The following is a 27,004-nucleotide window of genomic DNA, read 5'->3' as shown; positions in this document are numbered from 1 at the left end:
TAGTTTTATTAGTTGTGTGTGAATATCACTTTTAAAACTTATTTTTATCTTTTATATCATTAGAGACCTTGTATGTTATTAAAAGAAATAACTATTGAATAAGATGGTAAGTCATACAGGAAGTACCTAGTTTCTTCTAGGCACCTACACTTTTACACCAGCTGGTCCATAGAGTGTGAGCTAAGACACTGGAGGAGATTAGCTTCTCCTTGAAGTCATTGAAGCAATCTATTTTTTTCTCTAAGTGTCTTGAAGCATGAAAGAGTGTATATGTGTTTCTAACCTTAGAAACATTGTTTGGGAATATTCAAATTCTAATTATGTCAGAGTAAAAAATGCCTGGAATACCATTTTTCATGTTAATGGAGAAATTTACTTAAGAGTAGAACTATGTGACTCAGTGGTTCCTGCCAAATGATATAAAGCCTGTGGCTTCTCTCAGTAGGATGAAGGATGGCACAGGACACACGTCATAGTCTGCTCGTGACTTACAGCTCCTTCCAAGGCTTTGCTGGTATCTTATTACCTCCTTAACTATTAATTTATCACACAGGGTTGCCATAATTTAGAAGCAAAGTGAATTCTATGGATGGATTATTTTTCTTTCATTTTTCCCCCACATTGTTAGCTTCTTTTTTATGTATCATTATTCAGACTGTTTACTCTTCACCTGAGGCGGTTTTTCTTCAGTGATTACATTAATTTTTATGCATTCAATCTAGACATTTTTCACATGTTGAGCTTGTCCTCTTTCCTCCCGTCCACAAATCATTCTCCCCTGGAGTGACTTATAGACGGGTTCTTTAGGATGCTTCCCTGCAGCTTGCCCTAAGGGGCGATCCTTCTTTAACTGTCACCCTCTGGAGAAGCAAGGACTCAGGCACAAGTAAGTTTGTCTTTGACAAAAGGACTGGCACCAGGAGCCAGTCTGAGCCCTGCCTGTTGGCTGCCGTTTAGTGAAATAATGCCTGTGTGGGGGTGGCTCTGGCCAGAAGGGCCAGTTGACAGCTCACATTGTTACTGACTGTAGCATATTCATCCCAGCCCCTTCTTAGAGATTTCTGCTTTATTTATTCTCTTCTGGCAGAAGAACTGTTTACATTTCAAGCATGTCACTCTTCAAATGAGATTTTCTCTGGTTACTATTGAGCAAGATATCAGACTTCAGCTCATTGCGCCGAAATTCCACGTCTCAACCAGCAAGATCTTACTTCAGGCCTATACATCTTGGTGCTTAGGGCAGGGTGGGGTGGTGACAGTGACCTTTCAGGAAGAAGGTAGATGAGGAATGGAACCCTCACTTTCTCAAACCTTTCTTGTCCTACTATACTGATGTTTAACAAGCCTGCAGAGTGCACTGAGGTTTGTTCTGTCAGAAAAATTGCTAAGTGCAAGGATAATTTTCAGATAGACCCAGACAGGTTGTTTGGATGTAATTATTCTTAAGTCAAGTGAAGCAATAAAGACAGATATGGAGAAGGGTGGGGAGGGAGAGAGAGAAAGTACACTCGAGCCCTTGGCTCTGGTTTGGAGCAATCACTCTTTAGAAACAAGGAACTGCTCACTGGACATGCTGTCCTAATAAAACAAGTGATGGACTCGGATGTAGGAGCCAGACTACCTTGGATTTAGAGCTTAACTAGAAAAAGGCTAGACCAGCTGCTTCCATCAGTCCTCCAAAGCCATCCCTCGGGCAAATGATGTACCCCCATGTGCCTACGTGCTCTAGCTCCTATGCTGGCTGGCCATTGTCAGGTTCTGTTTCTTAGAGGTGACATTATCTACTGAATAAAGGGGTTAAGTGTGGAGCCAGGAATACTCATAGGCACAGTGCTGGCTGTGTCATTTGTTATTGAGTGAAATGTAGCTGAGTCTCTACGCCTTTTACACTTAATGGTCATAGCGACTGCATCATAGGGTTGCTATGTGGATCGAAGCAATCAAAACCAAAACACACCTAGGAAATGCTTAGTTAAGTAGCAACTTCTTGTAGCTGTAGTTATTTAGTAGTAAGTGGGATATTGATGTAGGCTGTGTAGCCAAAGAGAACTCTTCAGACCATGCCTGAGAACTTGGAGGGCTGTTCTTAAAGTGAGAAGAATGCAACTCAATTCTGACTTCCCAAGACATTATCTGCAGAGTCACAATCAAGGGGTGAGATTGGTTTACTCTGTGCCCTATCATTTGTTTCTCACTTGCTCTTAATGGTCCAGGTCTATTGCTGGAGATGAAAATCTTATGACACAAAATGCTTTAGTATCTGTCCTGGGGATTCTATCCTAGTGGAGAAAGCAGGTACACAAGTAATCATGAAAAGCAAAGCTTCATGACAAGGATATCTTAGGTGCTATGTTGCTGGGAATGAATGGTGTACTGAGTGTATATCAGTCAACATGGGGACTCACTCAGCATTCATTGAGTGCCTGGTGTCTGTCTTGGGGCACAAAAGTATTCTGCCCTTGTACGAAAGATAACAAAATGGTGTAGTGGCTCTCACTTTTGGAGTAACTTAACCTGGCTCTACAGAAGATCTTGAAATCATTTGAAATAGTTTTTCTTCATTTAAAAAGCTTTCAATTACTTTTGATCTCTCCCCCAGACTCCAGTGAAATATGAGGTGTGTGTCCTGCCAAGAGAAAGATTAAAGCAAAAATGAGAGAGGAAGGGTACTGGGCAGAGAACTAAACTTTGGGGTGCATTTCTGGTACTGCCAAGGAGATGAGGTGGTGCAGACAGATGGTGGTGGGTGGGAACTTGGGAGGAGTGGAAAGGAAGGTGGAGAGGAGCTACCAAGGAGGTGGCAATGCCATCCCAGAGCTCATGCTCCCTCAGATCATCATACCTTCTTAAACCTTTCTTTTCTCCCTCATGAGAATCAGATACTGACAGGCCTTGTCAAATGAGCCAGTCTGAAGGAGAGACACAGCATGGTGCTTGAGTTGTGGGAATACTGAGCAGAGCAACAGCACTACTATCTGCTTTTTCTCAGTGAAAGTTGGTCAGTGATTGACATGGGACTTTTTCCTGGGTTAGTTTTTTCCCCATTAGTCTTGAGGGCAGTGCCTGGCACGTGGTATGTGCTCAGTGAGGGGCAGGCTTTATGGAGATGCTGACCTCTTCCTCTGTAAGTCTGAGGAAGCCAAATAAGACAGATCCAGAAAAGAAGCTGGAGATGTGATGAAAGTTACTATTTACCTTCTGTGGACTATGCTTGAGGCAGCTGGTGGCTTCATATGCACAGCATGGTGGGCGTGCCCTTTATCCTAACATCTGAAATCTCAAATGCTCCAAAATTCAAAATTTTCACAGTGCCTACCTCACTCCACAAGTGGAAAATTCCATACCAAGAAATTTCATTTTCTCTACAGAATTATTTGAGGCGGTGTATAAAATTACCTCCATCCTTTGCGTATAAAGTCATAGACGGGTTGTAAATGACTTTCCCGTCTAGATTTAGGCCATTACTTACATGCAGAAACTCCTGCAAGCATTCGGAGTCAGCTTTCTCTCACCCCACCTTGAGCCAAAGGGTATATCGTTTTATGTTTGATTTTTAGAAGAACCTTATGGAGCAGTATTTCACTAGTTAAGAAAACAGAGCCAAGGTCACCACCTCATAAGTGACAGAGCAGGATTGGGGATCCAGGAGGTCTTGGCTAAGAATCTATATTCCCTCAGAGAGAATGTAAACTGTCAGGATGGTTTAGCTAGAACATAGAAAACTGGCTAAGATATGCAAAGAAAGGGACCCTCTTATTTTGTCTTTTCCCAGACTGAGGCTGCTTTGCTGAGGTTCCCCTTTCCTGGGCTGCTGTTCAGGACTTGGCATCTTGAGTATAGGCTGAGGCTTTCTGTTTCTGTGGAAGAGGTGGTGCCAGGCACTGCGCACACCATATGGGACCCTGTTGCATTTAATGAGTGCTCAGCTGTGCAGTGTCTCCCAGCATGCTGCTCTAGTTACACAAGCCCTAAGAGCTGCAGTGCTGGCTGTGGTTAGGCTGGCACACCTGGAAGCCTGGCCCCCACAGGCTGCTCTAGTTTTCCTTGTGGTCAGGGCCTCAGGGCCCTTCAATAATTTGTTCCTTGGCAGACTCAGCTGATTCCAGAAGCATCTTTCTAATGTTCTAGGCCAGAAAAAAAATGTTCCCTTCACAAAGTCAAGACACCGTGCAAGGACTAGAAACAACATAGAGAGTCCATCTGCCATGCCCTTGACTTCAAGGCTACAGTTAAAGCATGTCAGCTAGATGAGGCTTTAGTTTTCCCTTTGGGCTTCCCAGGGAATGCCTGGATATCTCCCTGTCTCACTCTCATGCAGTTGACTCTTCCACATAGTTTAAAACTCCTGAATCCCTAAGCACTTGGAATATTCTATTTACTTATTTATACTCCAATCAGAGAGCTTACCAACACGAGCACATCTGTGTTCAGCAAGCAACAATGATTGCTGATGTTTGGCTAAGCCCTTATTAAGTGACAGTTAAAATATATTAAGTACCTAAAACTTATCTTTTTTTTTGTTCTCAAAATAAATAACTTTTGTGGGGCTGGCTCAGTGATTAAAAGCCCTGACTAATTTTGTAGACAACCCAGGTTTTATTCCCAGCACCTACATGATGGCTCACAACAGTCTGTAACTCCCGTTCCAGGAGATCTGTTGCCCTCTTCTGGTCTCCATGGACACCAGGCATACAAGAGGTGCATGGACATACATACAGGCAAAACACTCATATGCATAAAATAAAAACAAAACTATTTTAGAACAAAACTTTGCATGAGCATTATATCTTCCATTTATTAACAAGGGGAGTAAGAGTCCAGAAAAGCAGGGTTTTGTGTGTGCAGGGGGTTGGGAGGGTAGGGGCAGCACATGGAGGAGCATAACTCCACCATAAAGCCATTTCTAGGAAGTAGAATTCCTGTTTTCTTAACTGCTGCAAGGTCGCCTATCCCAGCTGCTTCCTGAATTGATGTGTATCACTCTATATCCTCTATGGAATCCAGGCCGGCACAGTACCTGTTGGTACCCCCTGGCTTCAGTGTGGTACATAGATTCTTAGCTTTGACATATGCAAAAGAAAGCAGATTGAATTCCCACTGAGGCAAGGACCCCAAGTCTTTGCTCGTGGGATTAACATCATCTGCCTTCTCCATTTAGAGTTCCAGAGCATAGAAGAGGATGCTGACCCATTCAAGCCGTGGGTCCATCCTCTGACCTAGAGCAAATCACATCTCTTGTGGGTAGAAACCTAATTCAGTGTCCTACAAAGACAACGATCAGGTGCAAGTCCTCTGTTTTCTCTCAAGTCTCTTGTCCTTCCCACCTCAATGAAAGACTATTTAGAAGACACTGGGTCACTTCCCCACACTAGCCCCTGTACCTTCATTTGTCCAGTTAGGGCATGGACTAACTAACAGCTAACTAGACTTCCCAAGAGTTCTTGGCTTTGAAGCCAAAATCAAGAGCTACAAGAAAAGGCTGTACTCTGAAACTCTTGACTACAGAGAAATTGAGACAAAAGCAATGGAGCTGGTCTACACAAAGGAGGTGGTTTACCCTAAGGGCAGTGTACAACTTACAAAACTCAAATAGATTTAGGGAGAGTCGGTTCAACTGGGACCCCAGATGGTCCCCAGGATCTCTTCAGGGGAGGTCATGAACATTTCCCCTGAAGTCCTACTGTTATCAACAAAGCCCTTTTAAAATCAGATTTTTTTTAAAAAAATTATTTATTTATTTATTTATTTATTTATTTATTGTATATGACTGTTTTTACCTGCATGTGTGCCTGGTGCTTGTGGAGGTCAGAAGAGGGCATTTGGTTGCCTGGACCTGGAGTTACAGGTGGTTGTGAGCCACCCTGTGGGTGCTAGGAATTGAACCTTGGTGCTGTGCAAGAGCCACCAGTGCTCTTAATCACTGAGTCATCTCTCCAGCCCCAATAAACCCCAAAATATAATATTTGCTTTTAAATAAAAATACCAAATCCCACAGGCAGGGGAAAGAATTTCGATGGGACCCCTCAGTCATTGAGAGTAGAGGGAGGATGGGCAGGTCATCCAGCAGAAAAACTGTGGCTAGAAGCCATCTTTGTGAGTGGAGCAGGTGGGTTCGTGAAGATGGCCTGCTCAAAACCACTTCCATCACATATCCAAATATTCAGGGCAGGATGCCTTAGAGAGAGAGAACACATCTGTGCAGAAATACTAGGCAGCCCATCAGTAGTTTTAATGAGGCTAAGAGGAAGTGGACAAACTCAGTGCCACAAATCAGAAAGAACCACATTGATAGATTTTGTTCATGATTTCCAGGCATCTATGGGTGGGGAAAAGAGTAAGAAATGGGCCAATAGGGAAGTGAGGAAGAGAGGTAGGGATGAGGAAACAGAGAGATAACATTAGAAGAAAGGAGGGGGTGAGGAAAGGGATGGAGGGATAGAGACAGAGGCAGTGGCAGACAAGACACAGACCCACAGGGAGGGAGGGAGGGAGAGAGAGGGGGGAAAGAAGTAGAAAGAGAGGGGGAGAGAGAGAGAGGGAGAGAGAGAGAAAGGCTGAAGATGGTACACTGAGACAGAGAGCCAGAGGAAGATAGGAAGAAGGTGAGGGACAGGTGGAGATTTCAAGGAGGCAACAGTGGCAACAGTAGTGAAGTGGCTGTGATTGGCTGGCCTGTTAGGGAAGGGGAGCATCAAACTCCTTTAAGTGTGTCAGTTCTTTATCTCAGGAAAGCACCTTTCCCAGAACAGGCTCAGGCTGGTTCCTGACATGTGGGCTGTGACAGGAGAGGTACTCTTTATCCGAGCTGAGGACAAGAGTGCTCTTGTGTGTGCTTCACACTGGATGCCACAGATTAGGCTGTGGATATTTCATGCTTGCTGATAAAAGCTTGTTTGGAGAAGCTGTGGGCTCAGCAAGGCTGGGGGAAGAGGCTCAGATTCTGTGAGGGGGGTGGCTTCCAGGCAGCAGACCGTGTTTATGTTAGGAGAGGACCCGAGTCCTTGGAAGGACAAACACCACCAGTTCAGAGTAGCTGATCTCCTTGGTTAAATGAATGACGGTCTGTTTTTGTAAATTATACATTTCTGTTATGTTAACATTAATTTTTACAATGGTATCAAAGGATCTCTACAATCAGAGGAATGCTGTTTTGAAATAGGTAATCAGTGTACTTCTGAATTGAGGGGGCAGGAGAGCACTGGCCATGACCCCACAACTGGCTGTGGGAGTTCAAGGGACCAGCAGGTGGTGGCTAAGTGAAAGGGCCAGAACACTTGAAAATATTTTTCCTTGGAGTTTCCAGGAGACTTTGAAACTCCAAGGTCCACAGCTCAGACAGCATTCCTTTCTTTGTGGTTATTCAAGGTAAAAGGAAGAAGATGGAAGAGGGGCTGGTTTATAACCCTCTGTTGAGTCCAAAGGTGCCTGCTAGCACAGAGCACCCGAGGCTCCTCTCTGTGGCAGCTACACCATCAATTCCTTGCTCTCCCCACAAGCCCTCATCTCCCACATTGGAAAGGAAGGTTGTGGCTGATGCATACCTTCAGATGTCTTGCCAGATGGCTTGAGAATGACTCAGATGTGTCTTCTTTCAGGCTATATGAAGGCAAAGAACAGATGGAGTTTGAAGAATCTATGAGACGGCTCTTTGAATCCATCAACAACCTGATGAAAAGTCAATATAAAACCACCATCCTCCTGCAGGTTGGTTCACACTACAGAAAGATGGCACCGTGTTTGCCCTTGGTCACCCAATGCTGACAGCATGCTCAACCTCCATGTTTGCCCATGATCACCCAATGTTGACAGCCTCCATGTTTGCCCTTGGTCAACCATGTTGACAGCATGCTCAGAACCATTTGTTTTTGTCTGATGTCAGTTAAAGGGCTGCACTGGCAACCTGCTTATCGGTTATGGTTATGAGGACCAGACATACTGCTGGTGGGAGGAAACTGACTGATCACTTGTTTACCACTATACCACCTTTAATATAGCTCTGAAGCTTTTATTATCTGGATAGAAAGAAGTTAAACCTGGCTACTTCTAATGGTGAGGCTGAGAGTGTGGTGGTCTTAGCCACTGGGGAGCTGATAGCCTACTTTTAGTTCTTATTCCTGTCAACTCAGGTGTCCTTTTGGAGTCTCCTCATGAGTAAGACAGAGGATGGGTCATCTAACAATGATTCCTGGTTATCACTCATACACTACACCTTGAAGACTCTGTGTTGGGGAGAAAAAACAGTAGCTTGTAATTAAAAAGTTTCACAGAATTAACTCCAAAGGACTGGAGCTAGGGTAGAGTTTGGCCTGAAGTTTTCTAAAAAGAACACACAAACACATTGATCGGGATCAATGAGTTAGTGCAGATTGCCTTTTTAAAAAACAAAACAAAACCAAACCTACATCATCCTTTTAGTTGCTAATTTAAACAGCCATGATGTCTGACATTATGCCCAGTATTGCCTGTCCTCTGGTTGGAACTAATGAGAAAAGGATTATTCCGGGAGAAAGGAGGTGAAGAGGCAGAGGTAACATCTGCCTGGGGGAATTTGCTGCTGGTTCCTTGGGTACCAAACTTTGCCCATGAGATCATTAATAAATGTGGATGCTTAGTTACCATCATGAGATTTTTCACATTTAATTGGTGCAGAGTGTGGCTAGGACAAGGAGGTGGTGGTTAGAAAGCTCTCCAGGAGATTTTAACTTAAAGAAAAGTTTGGGAATCACTGAACTATTGGTTTCTTTGGGTTTAATGACTATTGAGAACCTGTGACTCTTAGAGAGGTCTCTGAGTCAAGCACCCTTATATCATTAGTCCTTAGGAGAGTTCTGACTCTGGTACTTAATGTAGGGATGGATGAATGTACAGGATCTATGTGGATGCTGCAGTCCAGCCAGTTGACATGCCTTCCTAGAATCTCCATTGCTGGCAAGTGGGATGGTCAGGATTCAGAACTTCCTGCCCTACTCTGAAAACAATACTCCAACAGTTGCATTCCACCATGCTTGACAACATTCATTCAGTGCCCACCATGGATACTGATGTCCTTGGAATTAGTTAGGACCACTGTCTTTACAGTTTTTACCTTCCTTTCTGTTGGCCAGTTTTTAAAAATGCCTTTCCAATATTCCCTTTGCTGCTTAAAAAATAATAGTTTCTATATCCCTGAAAATTTACCATAACAAAATGGATAACTGAAGCAGGGATAGCCTGAAATATGGCAGGGGTGAATCTGTCTCCCACTTGGCCTATATCATACAAAGGCTGCACAGAGGTAGGAGCAGCAGGAGGGGTAGGTTTACCAGTGAGGGCTAAGGGTGACCAGTTCCCATGACAGAATCTCCAGGAAAGATGCTGTGCAAAAAGGAATAGATGATGAGCAAAGAGAGAAAGATCTTCGGAGGAAAGTAGAGTGGAGGAGAGGTCTGAAGATATAAAAGTGCCATGGAAATAGAGGAGGCCATCTTAGAGCTATTTTGTACAGTTTCTACATCCGATTCCCTGTGATGAATTGCAGGTATTTTGTGAGGGACAAACAGAAAAGGGAAGGAAGAAATGACACAGTCAGGGAGCAGTGAGGTGCGAGAGTGCATTTATCTATCAGGAGCCTGGATTAAGGGGAATGTTCTTTATGGACTACTTATTATGTAGATCACACAACTTCTCAGCCTCTGTTTCTTCATATATATAAAACTACACTCTTTGAGGAATGTGCAAGAAACAATCTCTGCAAAAGAACAGATTATAAAATGCTGTACAACTGTGTAGAACTAATGCGATTGCTACAGTTTGTGCATAAGTCATTTTGGTCCGGTTCTTATTGTCTGTGTAAACTGTTAGAAAAAGCCTCACTTTCCCTGATTATGCTGGTTTCTTCTCAAGACTTCCACCCCTGAGCCATTTGAAGAGGCTTTATCTCATTTTAAAATTTGCTCCAATGGCCAAATTTAGCTTTGGGCATTTGCATTAAGTCAAAGGTACTTTCCACCTATTAATCTGGCTCCTGAAAAGTTATAAGGAGGGACTTAGTCATGTCAAATATTAAGAGCAGTACCATTGGAAGACTATATAAGCCTGTTTTACAGTGTAAGGAATTGGCTAAACACAGGAGGGAGGTCAAGTTCATGCTGGCAAACCCTATCAAGAAATCTTCTACAGTCTATGACCTTCACAGTAGAAGAGAGAGCTGTGATTTTGACGCTGAGAAGCCTGAGTGGGAAGTCAGTCTTGCACACATGGGCATGTTACCCTCAGTGTTAAGTATATTGCCTCATTTACTAAGCCTTGTTTTTTCCTTTTGTAAAATAAGAAGTCAAATTGTGAGGATAGTTTGTAGGATTAAAGGAAGTAATTTGTGGAAAATATGAGACATAGGTCTGTTACATCATTTAGCAATTTAATTAATTTAACAAATAATTGCTAGTTGTGCTGGCCAGTTTTGGTCAGCTTGACATAAATTAGAGTTATCTAGGAAGAGGGAATTTCAATTGAGGAATGGCTTCTATCCTATTGGGCTATGGGCAAGTCTGCATCATAGTGTGAGAATGCTCATTGTTGACATTCCTAGTTCAAACGGAGCACTTGCATCTGGGTAGACACTTATGGCAGAAGCCTTTGTTCATGATTGCTTTAGTTATAAGTGAAGTGTGTCTGGTTCAAATCTTGGCTTTGTCCATTGTGAGTTCTAGGGCCTAAGCAAGTTATTTCTTTTTCCTAAGGCTCTCTGGCTGTGTGAGGTATTTTCTGTGGTTTTCTTTATTCTTTGTTGGCATGGCAACAACTCACTCAAAACCATGACATTAAAGCCCGTTGTTCAGAATAGAAAAAACAATTCGAATGCCTTGAGTACCTAATATATGTTTGGTGTAGAGTTGGGCTCTTCATATACAGTGTTTTTATTCTAAGCAGAAATCTGCAGGGAACCATGGTCGCCAGTGCTCATAAAGGCTGATAAATTAGTAAGTTTGCCCTAAATTAGGCTTGCCCAAAGTGGTGGAGCTAGAATTTGGAGCCATTGAGACCTCCTGACTCCAAAGTCAATGTTCTCTATACCATAGGAATGCTTCAGACCAAAGGCTTCTGAGTGTTTTCAATAATGGGCCATGTGTTTGGAAGTTTCTGTGTGCACAAGCTGTGTCCCAAGGGTTCATAAAACTGAGAAGATTAACAAGCTCAACAGTACATACTCATGATCTACATGTAACTGCACTGTGAGTGAAGGGAATATGGTGATAATTGAGCAGACAACTTGTCATTTTCTTCTCTAAATTCAGCATAATGCCCATTTTGATGGTACTAGCAGAATTAAGCGAATAGCTGGATTGCAATGCCATGCTCTCTTGTATGTCTCTCTGATGCTCATGCTGGCAGCTATTGGAGAATCCAGAAGGGCGGAGGCACTCACTAGCAGCTGGCAACAGTAAATGCTCAAACACCTATTGGTGGAATGAATGAAAGGGTAAAAACTGGCTCCTGTCTTCCTGTTGTATTTGGTCTCTTTCTTTTGTGTTTTATCAATTATTGTGTGCCATGTTATTGAATAGAAACTTTACAGATAATTGTTAGCTCCTTTGTTTGATTTTTGCAACAATACCTTGTAATATATTCTTCTTATTTATTTATTTATTTATTTATTTATTATTTTGCTTTTTCCAGACAGGGTTTCTCTGTGTAGATTTGGAGCCTATCCTGACACTCGCTTTATAGACCAGGCTGGCCTCGAACTCACAGACATCTGCCTCCCTCTACCTCCTGAGTTCTGGGATTAAAAGCGTGTGCCACCAATGTCCAGCATAACATAAATATTCTATCTTTGTTTTTACAATGAGGAAAGGGAGACTCAAAGAGGTTGAGTAACTTAAACACAGCCATGAAAAACTTGTTCTTGGATTTGACCAAAAGCTGTGGAAGGGTTGTGTTTGATCTCTTGTCGCCATCCATAGTAGTGTAGAATAGGCCTAGATGGAAGCTGCACAAGAGAAAGATGGGCATATGCCCAGTCACGAAGGCAAACTGCTTTAGAATAAATAGCTCTACTTTCCATTTTAATTGATATAAAATGCCCAAATGTCCAAACTAACTGCAAAAAGTAGCCCATTTCTGAGATGTAGGTCACAGATTCCATCCTGAATTCCTAGGGAAAGGGAGATGAGATGCTGTATTAATAGCAAAAAATAGGAATTTTCCTTCATATCTTCAAGTGATTAGTGGTTATTTAATCTTGTCCTGTTTCTTCAACCACATATTCCATACTTGGGGTAAATGTTTGGGAATGACAGATTCTGTGGCAAGTAGTTACAAAATTTTGTCCCAACCAAAAAGCTGTGATACTAATAGCTCTGGGATTTTTTTGTTTGCTTGCTTGTTTTGTTTTAATGTAATCTTCAAATCAACACTATGTGGTTAGACAACTGTGTTTTCTTCATTTTGCTGACTAGGTTACAGGAGCACAGAATAAAGCTGTAGACTTCTGTTGAAGTTGAGGGCAGACAGCCTGCCTTTTCATCCTATTTCTGTGGCTTTGGTTGCTTCTACTTCTCCTCTCCTTCCCCACTATGCTAAGGATCAAATCCTTAGTATTGCCCATATTAGGCAATGAATCTGTCTCTGAGCTGCATCATTATTCTATACCCCTCTACTTTAAGAACTGAGTCCTACGGCTTCCTGCCAACCTTGGGGACCAACATGATAACGAGTTGCAGCAAAGAGGACAAAAAGTTCAAGAGTTCTCTGGTTCTCTTCTCAGTGTCTAAATCAGGAAGTCCATACTGTTTAATGAAAGGACACTGGTGTTGGGTCATGATTCAGTGGTGACCAGGAACCTCATCTCTAATTGTAAACAGCAAGGATTCATACTCAAGGACTTCAACAATGAGTAACCCATGAGACAGTAGTGCATCTGATTTCCTCCAAGACAGTTCAGTATCTAAGGAAGCCACCTTTGTGTGGCCATGCTGTGGTGAATTCCTGTGACACTGCATCTCCTATTTCCATGGACCTTGACTATCTGTCTTCTGGCTAAACTAAAAGGATTGAAACTTGGCCACTCATATTTGCTTGAAATACCTGTAGTAATGGAATGAGAAATATGTCAACTTTTGTTTTGTAATTGTGTATTCATCATACACATGTCTTGTTTGGAAATAAGTCTGTGTCTGTTGGTAGCAATGATGGCCATTTGGTGGTGGCGGGGTGGGGGAGTAGGATTTATACAAGGAAACACTCAACATACAAGCCCCTCAGAGTTTGGAGACCATTTGTTTGGTATTGATTTCACTGTTTCCTCCCAGGCCAAGGTGGTCAGCTCTAGGTCATGTCTATCTAGGCCAGTGGTTCTGAACCTGTGGGTCTTGACCCCTTTGGGGGTCGAATATCAGATATCCTGTGTATCAGGTATTTACATTATGATTCATAAGGCTAGTAAAGTTACAGCTATGAAGTAGCAATGAAAATAAATTTATGGAGCTATAGGAAGGTTGATAATCACTCATCTAGACAGTACTGATTTCCAGCATCTTCCTATGCCTTCTGGCTGGGACAGACAGACACTGAGTTGGGGCTGGGTACAGGTCTCTTCTCAAGGATTGTACCTGGTCTTTTACAGAGGAAGGAAGTAAATTCAATTGTTGCCTTGAGATTACTTACTCATCTGGCTAAAGTTTTCCTGATGGCTGTTCTTTTGGCTATATACATAGGTGCTGAGGAAGGTCCTTGACTTCAGGAATGTCAGTAAAACTGTACTTCTATTCAATAAATGAAGGCCAAAATAGTGAGATGGTTTTAATCAATTTCTTTCCCAAATCATCCTTCTGTACCCTATAGAAATGCCCTAGTTTGCCAAGATAGAATGCCTTTCATTTAGCATGAAGAGCAGTAGGAGAGCATGATGGTGAAGAGTCAGCTGGGCCATATGGGACACATCCTGGCTTGCTACTAGATGGCTTCTATCTAATATTTTAAATATCTATGTACCACCATTTCCTCAGAAGAACTGGGATGATAGTACTCTTCTGCTCAGAATAGTTGTAAAACTTATACAAGATATTACATGTAAGGTATTTGGTACATAGGAACTTTCCAATAGTGGTCAATACACTATGACATGAGTATATAGGTACCATATATATTTAAATATATGTGTGCACATATATTTAAAATAATGCAGCAATATCAGATCATATACTATGGAATGGAAGGGAAAACTCGACAATAACATTTGATGTGTAACAGCAGATGTAAGGGAAGCAGCAATAAGTAGAGTTACAGTTAAGCTGTGCCATTTCTGGCTAGCACAAAGCCAGTCTGTTTCCAGTTTCCATGCAACAGATAGAGGTCTCCAATAAGTAGTGTGGCTGACCAGTTCCTTTCTAGGAGTTTGTAGTGGTAAGACTTGCTATAGTCAGCTTAGGTATTTCAAGGGAAGACCATAGACAGGGGTCTTGTGGTTAGTGCTAGGTTGGAAGGTAGCTGTCTTAGGGTTTCTATTGCTGTGAAGAGACACCATGACTCCATTGCAACTCTTATAAAGGAGAACATTTAATTGAAGTGTCAGTTTATGGTTTCAGGGGTTTAGTTCATTATCATCATGGCAGGGAGCATGGCAGCATGCAGGCAGACATGGTGTTGGATACATCTTGATCAGAAGTCAACAGGAGTGGGCTGAGACATTGGGCAGTATCTTGAACATGTATGAGACCTCAAAGCCTGCCTCCACAGTGACACACTTCCTCCAACAAGAACACACCTACTGCAACAAAGCCTCACCTCCCATTAGTGCCAGTCACTTTGAGGGGGGCATTTTCTTTCAAACCACCACCATAGCATTGGTCAGTTTCTCAAGTAGGCTCTTCTCACCCAGGCTTAACTTTTCTTGGTGGGACTGACTGGACCAGATGAATTTTCCTAACTTCCTGTTGTGTTATTAAAAAAAAATAATCCTCTGAATTAGAGGTGGCAGCTACACTGCCTGTTTGAATTTCTTACCAGCCTAGAGCTGGGAGCTCAGAAGGTGGACTCCTCCTGTGATAAACTCTTAAGCTCCTGAGAGAGTTCCTGTGTATAGATGTTTGGGTTTGTGTCAGCTCCCAGAGATGCAGACACTGTTGAATGACTCCACTGCTCTGAAGTGAGGCTTAGCTCCCAAAAGCCAGAGCCCTACAGTAGACACTCTCATCCTGGCTTTCCTCAACTTGCTGAAAGTTTTGTGTCTTAATTATGATAAATCACATTGTACTGCCTCTAGGCACATGAGAACAAGGACAGTACGTGGGAGATGTGATGTTGGGAGATTTGGTTTACCTCAGCAGGGCTGGTGTGCTGAACATCATAATGTTGTGCTGTATATGGCATCACCTTCCTTTATCCCACTTGATGGTGCTGAGGCTGGGGCATGTGAAATGGACCTAATCTCACACTGGTGTCAGTTAGGGAGATGGGATCTGTGTCCAGGTCTCTATGACTTCTATGTTCTTTGACCTAGTAGGGAACAAAGAAACTGTTTTCTTGACATGCTTAGACAAGTGTTTCTCAGGTGATAGCCACAGTTTGACCTGAAGATGGGCTTCCATTTGCTAACACAGTGTCATAACAACTGAGTAAGAGCAACTCATCACTTCCAACCCACTGTGTTCATCCCCATCACACCTTCCTCTTACAAGCTTGGGCCCTGAGGACTTTGAATTTACCTACATCTGTTTGGTGCTTCCTGATCAAGATGGTCCTTGACCAACTAGGTTGTAATGTCTGTGTGCTTATAATTGCCTGGAGGAATTCCATGATGATTCAGAGCACATTAAAACCCTAGAAAGCTCTTTAGTTGTTGAAAACAACAAAAATATCCCCGGTTTATAGCTGTCTTAACCACTATTTCTTCAAATAGTTTGATCCCAAACTTCCCTTTTCTCTATAGAACACCTTACACCATCTTGTGGGGTATGAGTGCCCATTAAGATGTAGTTTAAAACACTGGCTATTTCCTCTTATGATCTAGAGCTGAAAGTATCATCTGTAGACCCCAGATTCAACAAATATAAAGAAAGGGGTCTAACACATGCATGGCACATGCATGACAACAAGCAAATTTAGAATATCTCTGTGCAGTAAAAGATATGATAAACAAAGCTAAAATACTCTCATCGGACTACAGGAAAATCAATAGAAAGCTCCTGCAAAATATGGTACTGGGAAAAGGCCAGTGTTGATGCATAGAGAATTCTGCAGTCAAGCAAGAAAAAGGATCACTTGAATGAATGGGAGAAAAGATATGAACAAGCAAGTTAGTAAATGCGGGTATTTATTAAGTGTAGAAAAAGAAGATGGCTGACAGCACTAGTAACCAAAGACTTTCAAAATTACAGTACCGAGCTGTTCATCACATTGACAAAAATTACAAAGATTGCATATTCAGTGTTAGCAGGGACTTGGGGAAATAGAGAAGCAGTAAAGAGAAATTGCTTACTGCCTCTTTCAAGATCATTTGGCAAGATCTAAAATTTAGAGGTATATGAAGTTTGATGCACTAATTTGTCTTCAAGCAATCTGTTTTATAGGAATTCTTATAGGGTTGTGTATGTATTTTCAAATACTAACTGTATCCTTAGTGTGTTTTTTATAATTAGGAACCCAAAGCAGGGTAAGGTGAAGGAAGCATGGTGTACCCATTGGGCATTGCCGAATGGGGGTCAGAAATTAAGAGAACCTGCTCCGGGAGATAGTATGCTAAGGGTCTTGTGGAAAATATTCACAAAACCAAGTTGAATTCAATATGTACGCATGTGTGCACAAACACACAGATTCTCATGTACATACATGTTCAGTATAGAAGAAAACTCACTGTGATGTTAACAGTGTCTTCTGGGGCATAGGGACTGAAGCTGAGATGAAGATGGAGATTTGAAGGGCAGTTTTCACCCTTATTTTGTGCAATTTTCTTTTACAACAAAAACATAGTACCGACTTTTAGAAGTTGTATGACTCAGGGAAAAAAAGGTTGAAGGATTGGAGAAGGGCTATTGTGTGAGTAAGGTGACCAGGCCATTCAGGGGTCACAGGAGTGGCTCTCAGAGCAGCTGCCTGAGTCTAAACCCTGACTCCATAGTAACCTGCAGCAAATTGCTGAATCCTGATGGGACCAGGCTTCCTTGAAAAATCCCATAACCCCTGTAGGGCTGTGATTAAGAAGATAATATATTTACAGTGTTCAATACAGTATTTGCCCCATTAGAAATTCTCAGACAAAAGTCAGTCATTATTTAAGAAACTCCTTTGTATATGTCTAGAGGTAAGATTTTTTTAATCGTATTTTTATTTGTGTGTGTTTGTGTGCATGTGTGTGCCCATAACTTGACACAAGGGTGGATGTCAGAGGACACCTTGTGAGAGTCAGTTCTCATCTTTCACTATGTAGATCCAGGGAATGGAACTCGGGTCATCAGGTATGGTGGTATCCCTAGTCAACCATTTTTCCTATCCCAAGATACTCTTGTGAAGAAAGTAATATCCACTATGTTTATTCTAGACTGATTGCACAAGGATGATACATATTGGTATCATGGAGAGCACAGAGAAAATAAAATAAAAACACACACTTCTGTTAGACACTTAGTCATTATGTTCCCACCATGTGACTTATGGCTCCTGCTGAAATCATAGGTTGCCTACTGCTAAGTAAACTGTATTCCTTCCATGGGATGGGGAGTGGTTCATACCTATGGATAAAGAGAAGGAAAGGAAAATCCATCATACTGTTCAGTTTTCTTAGCCCAGCCATAGAGACAAAGCTGTCTTTTGTCCACTATAGTTACCACAGAGAGGAAATAAAAATAACTCAGTTCAAATCAGCCTAGCCACCAGCAAATCAATTCAAGCACAACCCCTGGTAACAGAGATGTCCATTATTAAGCACCCCAAATATGCTTTATTTCCTGCTTTGATGCCTCGCATATGTACGGAAATTGAGACAGTAAAGTAGTTTTTGTCCAAAGCCACATGGATAACAAGATGTGGAACCAGAATCCAACCACAGAGCCAAGGTGCGTCCCACATTTTACTCACATGTTACTGTTATTCTTTTGTTTAAAAAGAAGAAAAGAGAGATGCTGAGACATGAGACATGTTGAATATAAGTTTATTATAAGGCCCGGCAGAATGGGGAGACTAAGAAGAGGAACAGGGTAATGGCTGACCGCCATGGTCGGTCACCATAGACAGACAGAGAGAGTAGAAAGGAAGCTGAGAGGAAACAGAGAGCATAAATGGGCAGGGACCTGTCTTTTAAAGGGGTCCTCTGTACCTGCGTGCAGACTTAGTTCCCATGGAACCTTGGGCTGACCAGGGTACTGCCTGTTCCACCAGGTAACAGGGGCAGGCCAGCATAATGCCTGAACCTTTCATTCCCACCTCTACTTATTATTAAAAAGGTGGAGTGTTAGACATGGCAGGTTAAGGAAAAAGGGCGTTGAATTCTCAAGACTGTTTCCTGCTGACATGGGGGGCATTGACCATCTTTGGGGGACCCGAGAAAGTTGGGGTGCTGCCATGTCCTGGGGAAGCTGGTTGTTTCATTACAGTCCAGGCTATATGGAACTCCCTGGTGCCTCTTAGACCTGGCAAGATGTTGGCAGAGCAGAAGACAAGGTTGAGTTTAGAAAAAAAAATTTTCTTAGGTCCTGTCACTTGAGGGGAAGATTGTAAGATGAGGGAGGAGTTCCCGAGGAGTCCTAACTTGAGGGAAGGGAGTCCTGGGACCAGGGAAAGATTGAATAGCTGGAGTGAATCTGACCTGTTTGTTTGGATCCAATTCAGCTCCCTTGAACTTACAAGAATCCTTAGAGTTTGTAGAAACATAAGTATTAGACACATTAGCAGCATATTCATGTTAGAAGCAACTTGGCTAAAAGCATTACCATTTTAAAACAGTTTTTTTTTTTAGGACAATGAAAAGCATCTTAGTCTTGACCTTGTAGTTATGATCATATAGTGGTATTGGTGAACTTTATTATGAACAGTAGCATGAGAAATAGAGAAATCAGGAACATATTCCATTCTTTTTAATGTCCCAATTTATTCTATCATCACTTAAGCCTTTTAATCCTCAGACCTTTATAACTACATTCACAGACCTTCATACATCTTACGCTTTCCTATCTTCACATAGATAAACCCTAAAATACCTGTTCCTGGAATCTGTTTTGCATTAAGCTGGCAAGACTACCAGTCGTCAAAAGCATCAGAGTTCTTGAGAAGGATAAGATTTTACCTGAACCAATGATTAAAGAATAACAGACTTGCCAGCAGGCTGCATGGACAGCCATCCCCAAGGTCCTCCATCCATAGTAGCGGGCTTCAGGACACCAGCCTTCTTGCTGATAACTTGTGACCTGTGGGTTACAGACTTTGGGAAGACTCACCTACCGTTGGCCCAAGAAACAACGCAGGGAAAGTCGATTCCGTTGTCCTCTTGTCCAAGGTCTGGAATACTTTGTAGCATTTGAGGTGAAGGCCAGGGTTGCTCAGTGACCAGCGTTGTCACTGACGCGAGATGAAGTTTCTTCTGCCCATCAGTCTTCTTGGAGGAAATGGGGTGGGGCCAGCAGCTGGCCTATCTCTCTGTTATAAAAAGCTTTTGAACAAAACATTTTAAATGCCATATTCTCTAGATCTCCGAGCATTTGAGGGCTGTCGTCTGTTTAGTATCTCAGCAGTTAAAAGTTTGCCTTTAGTTAGAGAAAAATCCCTTTTTGTAATAAAAGCTGTACCTTTGTAAATGGCTTATAGGATAGACTGAGTGGTATAAATATTTTGTTAATTTGAAATAGACCTTTATGATTTTAAACTTTCATCATCATTTAAAGATACATGAGTTAAATTTAAGTTGTATAGACTTAGCTTATATTTTAAGTATAGTTAAATTAGACCTTTATGACTTTAAATGTTTACCATTACTTAAAGATATATAGAAATGAGACTTAGCACAGTTTAATTTAAGTTGCATATAGAGCTAAAGTTAAATTACAGGTACAGAGACAAATAGGACTGGATAACAGTAAAGGGGAACTAGAATGCAATCTCTGATCCGTACATTGTAGCAAACAGACAGGAAATTTAAAGGGAGAGAGTAGATCTAAACAGAGGGCCCTGGAAAGGCACAGTATTTAGGTAAACAAGCCATGAACAACAGAGCCAGTGAAAGAAGACATCACAGACAAAAAATAAAATAAAATAAAATAAAATAAAAAGCAAAAAAGATCTGTCAGAAATCAAAAATCTGATAGACAGGTTTGCTGGCACAGGCCGCTGGAGCTGTGCATGCCTACAGGTAGGTCACATGACCAAAAGGAGGGGACTGTAAGCCGTTTTTGTCTGTTTACCTGCTTGTTGGATGAAACCAGAAAGGTTCCTCTATGCATTTCCCATGGGTGAGGCAAGTGGAAAACCGGCAAAAAGCTCCTCTCCGGATGCATGTCTGCCCATGGGAGTTGCCAGGGGCCTGGCCCCAAAGGGGACACAGCTGTTCCGAAACCAAAAATGTACCCAGCTATCCGAACCAAAAAAGCAAAAAAGCACCGTTCCTGGAGCCGGATCCCATGCCTGACCTTCAGGAAATGCACCCAACAAGTGAAAGAAGAAATAAAAAGCAAGATGTCAGGTGGCAGTGCTTGCCTGTGCAAGTCACTGAACTGAGTGGGCAGGCCTAAGGTAGGTCACGTGGTTATGACCAAGATGGCGGCCCCCGGGTTAGCCCACGTGGCCGATGGCAGCGACCAGAAGCACATTCTCAATTGCCAGAAAAGTTTCAAACCTCATTCATGTGGAAAAATGAAAACCAGCAAACAAACAAAATACTCTTAGAGCATCTCAAGCAGACATTGCCAACCAAGAAGAAACACAGTCAGAGATAGAGCAAACAGAACAATGAGGGACATTCCCAGGTGAAAGTAATTTCCCATTGGGAGGCAGAACTCCACTCATTTACCTACTCGCTGCCAGTAACCAAAAGATCCCATAAAACGTATTTCCGGTGGGTAAGGCCAAAAATGGCACAGATTGCCCTGTCTGAGAGTACCTGGCCCGAAACTGAAAAATGGACCCAGAGTGAACAGTGCTGGGTCTGGCCCATGGGAAAGGTTCTGGGTATCTTACCGGATTGCAGCGAATGGCAGATCAGTGAGTTCAAGAGATCCTTAGTTGGAAAAGCGGTGAGTTGAGTTCCGGCATCTCAGGCTGCTGCAGGCAGGAGGAAGTGACAGGAAAAGCAGAGATGGAAGTGGGTGAGTTTAGATTTTAGGATCCCCGAAATTTCCCATGCCCCTGGCAGGAAAAGTTACAAAGAAATACTATCCCACCATCTAGCTTTGGGAGAGGTTCTACTGAGAGAGCCTAAACCAAGTCGGGCGCCAAATGTTACTGTTTGGTTTAAAAAGAAGAAAAGAGAAATGCTGAGACATGAGACATATTGACTCTAAGTTTATTATAAGGCCCGGCAGAGTAGGGAGACTAAGAAGAGGAACAGGGATAAATGGCTGACCACCATGGCCGGTCGCCATAGAGAGAGCGCATAGGTGTGAGAGAGAGAGTAGAAAGAAAGCAGAGACAAAGCAGAGCGGGGAAACAGAGAGAGGAACCTTGGGCTGACCAGGGTACTGCCTGTCCCACCAGGTAACAGGGGCAGGCCAGCATAATGCCTGAACCTTTCAGTTACTGCCTTTTTGAAGGTACGAGTTGTGATTTTCCTGTGCGTGTGCATGTGTGTTCATGTGTGTGTGCATGCACCAGGGCACTTGCAGAGGTCAGATGTTAACATCAGTGGCTTCTTCTTTCCTTCTTTGCCTTAATTTTGTGATAGGGCTCATTTGCGTTAACTGTAACTGTAGACTTGACACACTGAGAGTCAGCTTAGAATGGAAGTCTTAATTGATGAATTGCCCAGATCAGATTGGTCTGGGGGTGGTCTCGGTTGTTAACTGATACAGGAGAGCCCAGCCCCCTATACCATTCCCTGAGCATATAGTCCTGGACTATGTAAGAAAGCCAGATAATCCTAAGTCTGGGTGAGCCAGCAAGCATCATTTATCCATGTCTTCTGCTTCAAGTTCCTGCAACTAGTAATATTTGATCAGTGTTTTATCATTAGAACAGAGTGTCTCAATAGAAGTAAGCTCACTGGTTGTCTAGAGAGTGAGATTCTGGCATCTCCTTGTTTCCAGGTTCTCAGAGCTAGGCCAAGCGTGGGCTGCCTTGCCTGACTTTCACATGGGTGTTGGGGACCTGAACTCCACTCCTTATATTTGTGTAGCAACTTGTTTACTGGCTAAGCCATCCTCCCTGCCTGTGATTTCTCTTGTGTACACAAAGAAGCTCACACCCCCTGCAGCTTTGAGTGATTACAGAAGTGTCTGGGATGCAGGGTCATTGTCTGATCTGCTTCATGTCACAAAGTGTCTACTTCAACAGCACAGGGGTGTTGGATGTGGACATCACTCATGTTTATTTCATGTTCCACCCAGGTGGCGGCTTTGAAATACATCCCTTCTGTCCTTCAGGATGTGGAAACAGTCTTTGATGCAAAGTTGCTCAGGTGAGAGCTTGTGATGTTCTCTCCCCAGCTCTGTAGTCACACCAGGGATTGAAAGGAAAAGCAGGGCCCTCCTGGGGAGTTCCCTACAAGCTCTCAGCTTCAGGTCTGGGAGAGAACACAGTGGAAGCCTTTCTTAGGGGCCTTAGGGTGAGAGTTTTTGGTTTCATTATGCCAGCTTTCAATGATAACCGTTATGTAAGAAAAGCATCATCTTTCTCTGAAGACAAAGAATTGAACACGCAGGTTTGTTTGAAACAGAACACTGCACAGCACATGGGCCTATCGGTTGTTTGTCTTAGGTCCCAATATTTGGTAAATCCCATAGCTGCAAATGGGAAAGAGATCGTGGAGACTGGCTTCATTCTGCTCTCTCCCTTTTAGCTCCATCCAGGTCATGGATGGACAAATGATTTTAATGAGATTATGCTGTGGCAACGGGGCATCTGAGTCTGACCTTTTACTTTTCCTTAAATCCACTGAAATTTCCAGATAGTATAACAGATGACACAAAACAAAAACACTTTTTGTATGGAAACCCATTCAGATTTAGCATTCTTGTATATCCTTCCTGCAGTTTACTGCCATTAGTGTAACAAATGATTGAGAAGTTACCACAGGTGCTGGTCTTTGAACTGCATTCAAGCCCAGGCTGGGACAGCACCAGTAGGTTTTCATTTCTGTTGTTGTTGTTTGTTTCCTTGTTTTTAAAATCATCTTTTCCTTTCCCTTTCTATGCAGTACAGCTCCTCATTCTTTAGGCTTCAAGTGCTAATCTGTCCTGGAAAACTACCTCTGCCTATTAGAAATAAATTAAATTCCTCCCGCTCCTTACATTCTTCTTACACCCCTTACCATTATTGTTTGATACTCTCTACACATGCTGTATCTGTTGCATTTGTATTGATTTATTTGTTTTGTGTTATATACTGACCTTCATTAGAATGTGTCATGCCAAGTCTGGATATTCTCATTTCTCTGCATATTGCCTACTCACACTATGACTATAATGAGCTGATAGGAACTATATATTGGGGAGGGACTGTTAAATCTCTAGTGAGAAAGAGCTCTCTCCTTTCTGATGTCCTGTACTGGTCCCAAACCCACAACTTTTTCATAGCCTTCTGAAAAATACTAAGAACCCCCTTTTGACCTTGAGATTTACTATAAAGGATTGCCAGGTTTAAGACATTTTTTGTAATAAAATGATTTAGTAATGCAGCTTAGTAGCTAGTTGGTTAAAGTGGTGCTCATAAAATGATACAGTAGGAAAGTCAGAACCTGGTTTTCAGTGCTTGTTTCTTTGCTGTCTTATCAGCATGACCTTGGGAAAGTTAGCTGACCTTTCAAACCTTAGTTCACCACACTTGTCAACCTGATGTAGCATCCTCCCCAGTAATCTCAGCACTCAGGCCGAATAGAACGATCATGGGTTCAAAGCCAGCCTTCACTACATGAAGAGAACCTGCCTCAACCTCTCTCCCCCAAGTAATAAATAGGGAAAGGTATCCCAATTTTTATATTTTACTTAACATCATGGTGTTAGAAGGCTTGTGACATGGGGTAAATGTATGTGCAAAGCACACAGTACATGCTTGGGGTTATTGGTTTATTTTCAGATCTTCACACCTGTTTGGATGCTGACTATTCAATGCTGACATCAGCATGTTCACTGAAGGTTCACTGTGCACCTGGTGCTCTGCCAGGACTTGGAAATGCAAGGAAGATGCAGTGATGACAATTCTATCCCTAGAGCTCTAACCACCCAAGTTGGAGCCTCAGTGCCATGAGGCAAATGGCTTGGGTCTAACCTCTGCCAATTTCTATTTTTTCTTGTCTTCAGCCAACTCCTGTATGAGTTCTACACCTGTATCCCTCCCGTGAAGCTGCAGAAGCAGAAGGTTCAGTCAATGAATGAGATCGTACAGAGCAACCTCTTCAAAAAGCAAGGTGAGCACGGGGTCTCCTGCTGCACAGGTCCTCTCTGGAAAGCTGGGGCTAGAGAGCAAACCTATCAGGCATTATAGTACCTCTTTTCTAGAGGGGCTCTTCCTCCACAGCTATAAAAAATGGTGAACAGTTTAGATATTAAACTATGCATTGATTTTAGGAAAGCTTGAGCTGCATTGCTCATTTTTCTTGAGACAATTTAATGAGTTGAGAAGTTTGGCATTATCTGCCGAGTGCCAGTTTTCCCTGTATCATCTGTTACTGCTGTCTTTTACTTGGAGGGAGGTGGGCAAAGTTTCTTTAAATAGAAAGAACCTTTAGCTGAGCAGTTCTCCAGATCTCGAGTGTGTCAGAATAAACTGGAGAGCTTGTTGAAATGCAAATTTCTGGGCCCGTCTCAGTGAGTCTGATTAAGTAGGAATTAGCAGCATTTTTGAGCTTTTAGAAGAAGTGCAAATTATTCTTGAATAGGTAATGCACCTACACGATCAGATGTGAGGCCTGAAAGGTACCACATGAAAAGGCCCTTCAGACCCTGGACAGTCCTTCTTATAGGGGCTACTATAGCTTCCAGCTTCTTGTGTTTGTTCCTTGGATGTAGAATGGAATCCATTTGCACATACTCCCTCTCTCTTCCTTTACTATATGTCCTTCAAATGACTGTGCCTCATGCAACCGTCCTTTGCCCTTTTTGTTTAGTGATAATTTGGGGAGATCAAGGAATGCAAGAAGATTTGGGCAAAGTTGTGGTCATTGATCCTGTTCCGCCGTGTTATTAATTGTCACTGTGAAAGGACTGGGGGCTCCCTTGTTGTGCAGTCAGTGACTCAGGTGCTCCAAAGTGCCTTCCAGAGATGTCCGTATGAGGGTTAGATGTTCACATCTATCCTCCACATCTTTTCCAGAAACTTTGCATTTCTGGACTACTCAAAACCAACCATGCATTTTGCTTCACATAAATGTTTTGTCTCTCCAGAAACCCTGCATTTCTTCTTTCTTCCACAAAGAAAAACAACAACAAAATAAAACAAAACTTTGGAGATCAGCATTGTTTCTGGTGCCCTAAGACCCGCCCTTTCTGGTTTTAAATTCCTCTGTCCACAGGATGTCAAATCTAAAAGCAGAAGCAAACCGTGAAAGAGACAAGAGGTCTTAGAATACAGAGGATCAGCTGTTACCCAAGTGGAATTTATTCAGGGAGCAAAGCTTGAATATTTACACAAATTACCTCATAATCACAGAAATATTCAGGAACCGCTCCACTGTAAAAATGATTTCCTCCCCACTGTCTGGTTAACATGCTACATGCACAATCGCTATTTGAATCACCTGCCTGGAGTTAAGGAGTGATTAGGAGAAAGCATGGTCGTGTGTGTATCACTTCTGACATTTAGACAATTGTGTGACTTATGCAGTAAAGGGAGATAGAGTCTCATAGTTCTGTTTCACAGGTCACTGGCTTTTCCAAGAGAGACTCCCATGTTTTGGAAAGCTCCAACTCCATATCCAAATGCCTTGGTTGTCCTTACTCTGAAGGTTTTGAGATGTGTCTCACCCTTAATGTCCTGGCAGACATTAGCTGGACTTTGGAGGGTGTCATTGTGGAGAGAGCTTGAGACACGACAAGGACAATACTCACTGCACATAGTTGGCTCTACACAGGCAGTAAAAGGCGGGCTACTTGGCTTTCCTGCCCTGCTCAGAGTTTCCATCACTGTCTGGGGCCTAGCTCAGCACAGAGGACAGATGGAGTGCTAGCAAGGGCCTAAGCTTGGCTGTGGCATCAACTGCAGCAGTCTTGTGAAAAAGAGGTTAATTCCTTTATGGGAGCTCCATCTCCTGGTCCAGAAGGGGGCCCCTACGGGTTCACAGAATCCCAAGGCAGCCTAGATATCTCCTGCTCACCTACCCTGCTGTGTGTGCAAGGTTTAAATTCAGTAAAAGTGCTCTGATTAATGCCAATTGACAGAAGGACAGCCTTGGAGTTGCACATAGTTAAAAAAGAGATACAAAAGACTAACCTTCAGAAACTAAGTGTCCTATGGAGGATCCATTTTGCAGAGTATGCAAAGAATGGTTACTCCATCCACTCTTGGCTCACAAATGAAAACAGTGGGCTCTTACACCAAGCTTCTGGCAATGCCTCTCCCAGGATGCATCCGCCAAGTGAACCCTGTTAACAAAAGAAGCCAGGAGGGAAGCTTTGCCTCCTAAGGCTCTCATGTTCTCAAGTTCAAAATGAATCAAGTCAGAATCCACGGGGGCATCCTGGGTTCCATTGCTCTTTCGTGAGCATCTCCTCTTTCAACCCCTAAATGAGGTGAGTTTGATTCTCTGCCATTTGAGCTGTAATGAAATCCCTGTCATTCACCCTGTGGAGTGGCCTACACCCTGGGAATGTGATTTGCTTTGAGCTTCACTCATTTAACTGCCAGATGTGCAAAATTGCCTGGAGTATTGTCAGTGGCATCAGCTTGTACCTGC

The 27,004-nt window shown here is 42.7% G+C and overlaps 1 protein-coding gene across 1 annotated transcript in view; it reads left to right on the top strand.

Annotated features, from left to right (window-relative positions):
* Dock2 (dedicator of cytokinesis 2) overlaps positions 1 to 27,004 on the top strand; it is a 377,575-nt gene that overhangs the window by 75,718 nt on the left and 274,853 nt on the right. The window contains exons 23-25 of the mRNA XM_035448098.1: positions 7,596 to 7,704; positions 22,503 to 22,573; positions 24,414 to 24,520. Of these exons, the coding sequence (XP_035303989.1) occupies positions 7,596 to 7,704; positions 22,503 to 22,573; positions 24,414 to 24,520 (287 nt within the window). The remainder of the gene's footprint in view (positions 1 to 7,595; positions 7,705 to 22,502; positions 22,574 to 24,413; positions 24,521 to 27,004) is intronic.

This window comes from Cricetulus griseus, chromosome 7 (genome assembly GCF_003668045.3).
Source record: "Cricetulus griseus strain 17A/GY chromosome 7, alternate assembly CriGri-PICRH-1.0, whole genome shotgun sequence".
Lineage (NCBI taxonomy): Eukaryota > Metazoa > Chordata > Mammalia > Rodentia > Cricetidae > Cricetulus > Cricetulus griseus.
This window is presented reverse-complemented; position numbering and strand designations above follow the sequence as displayed.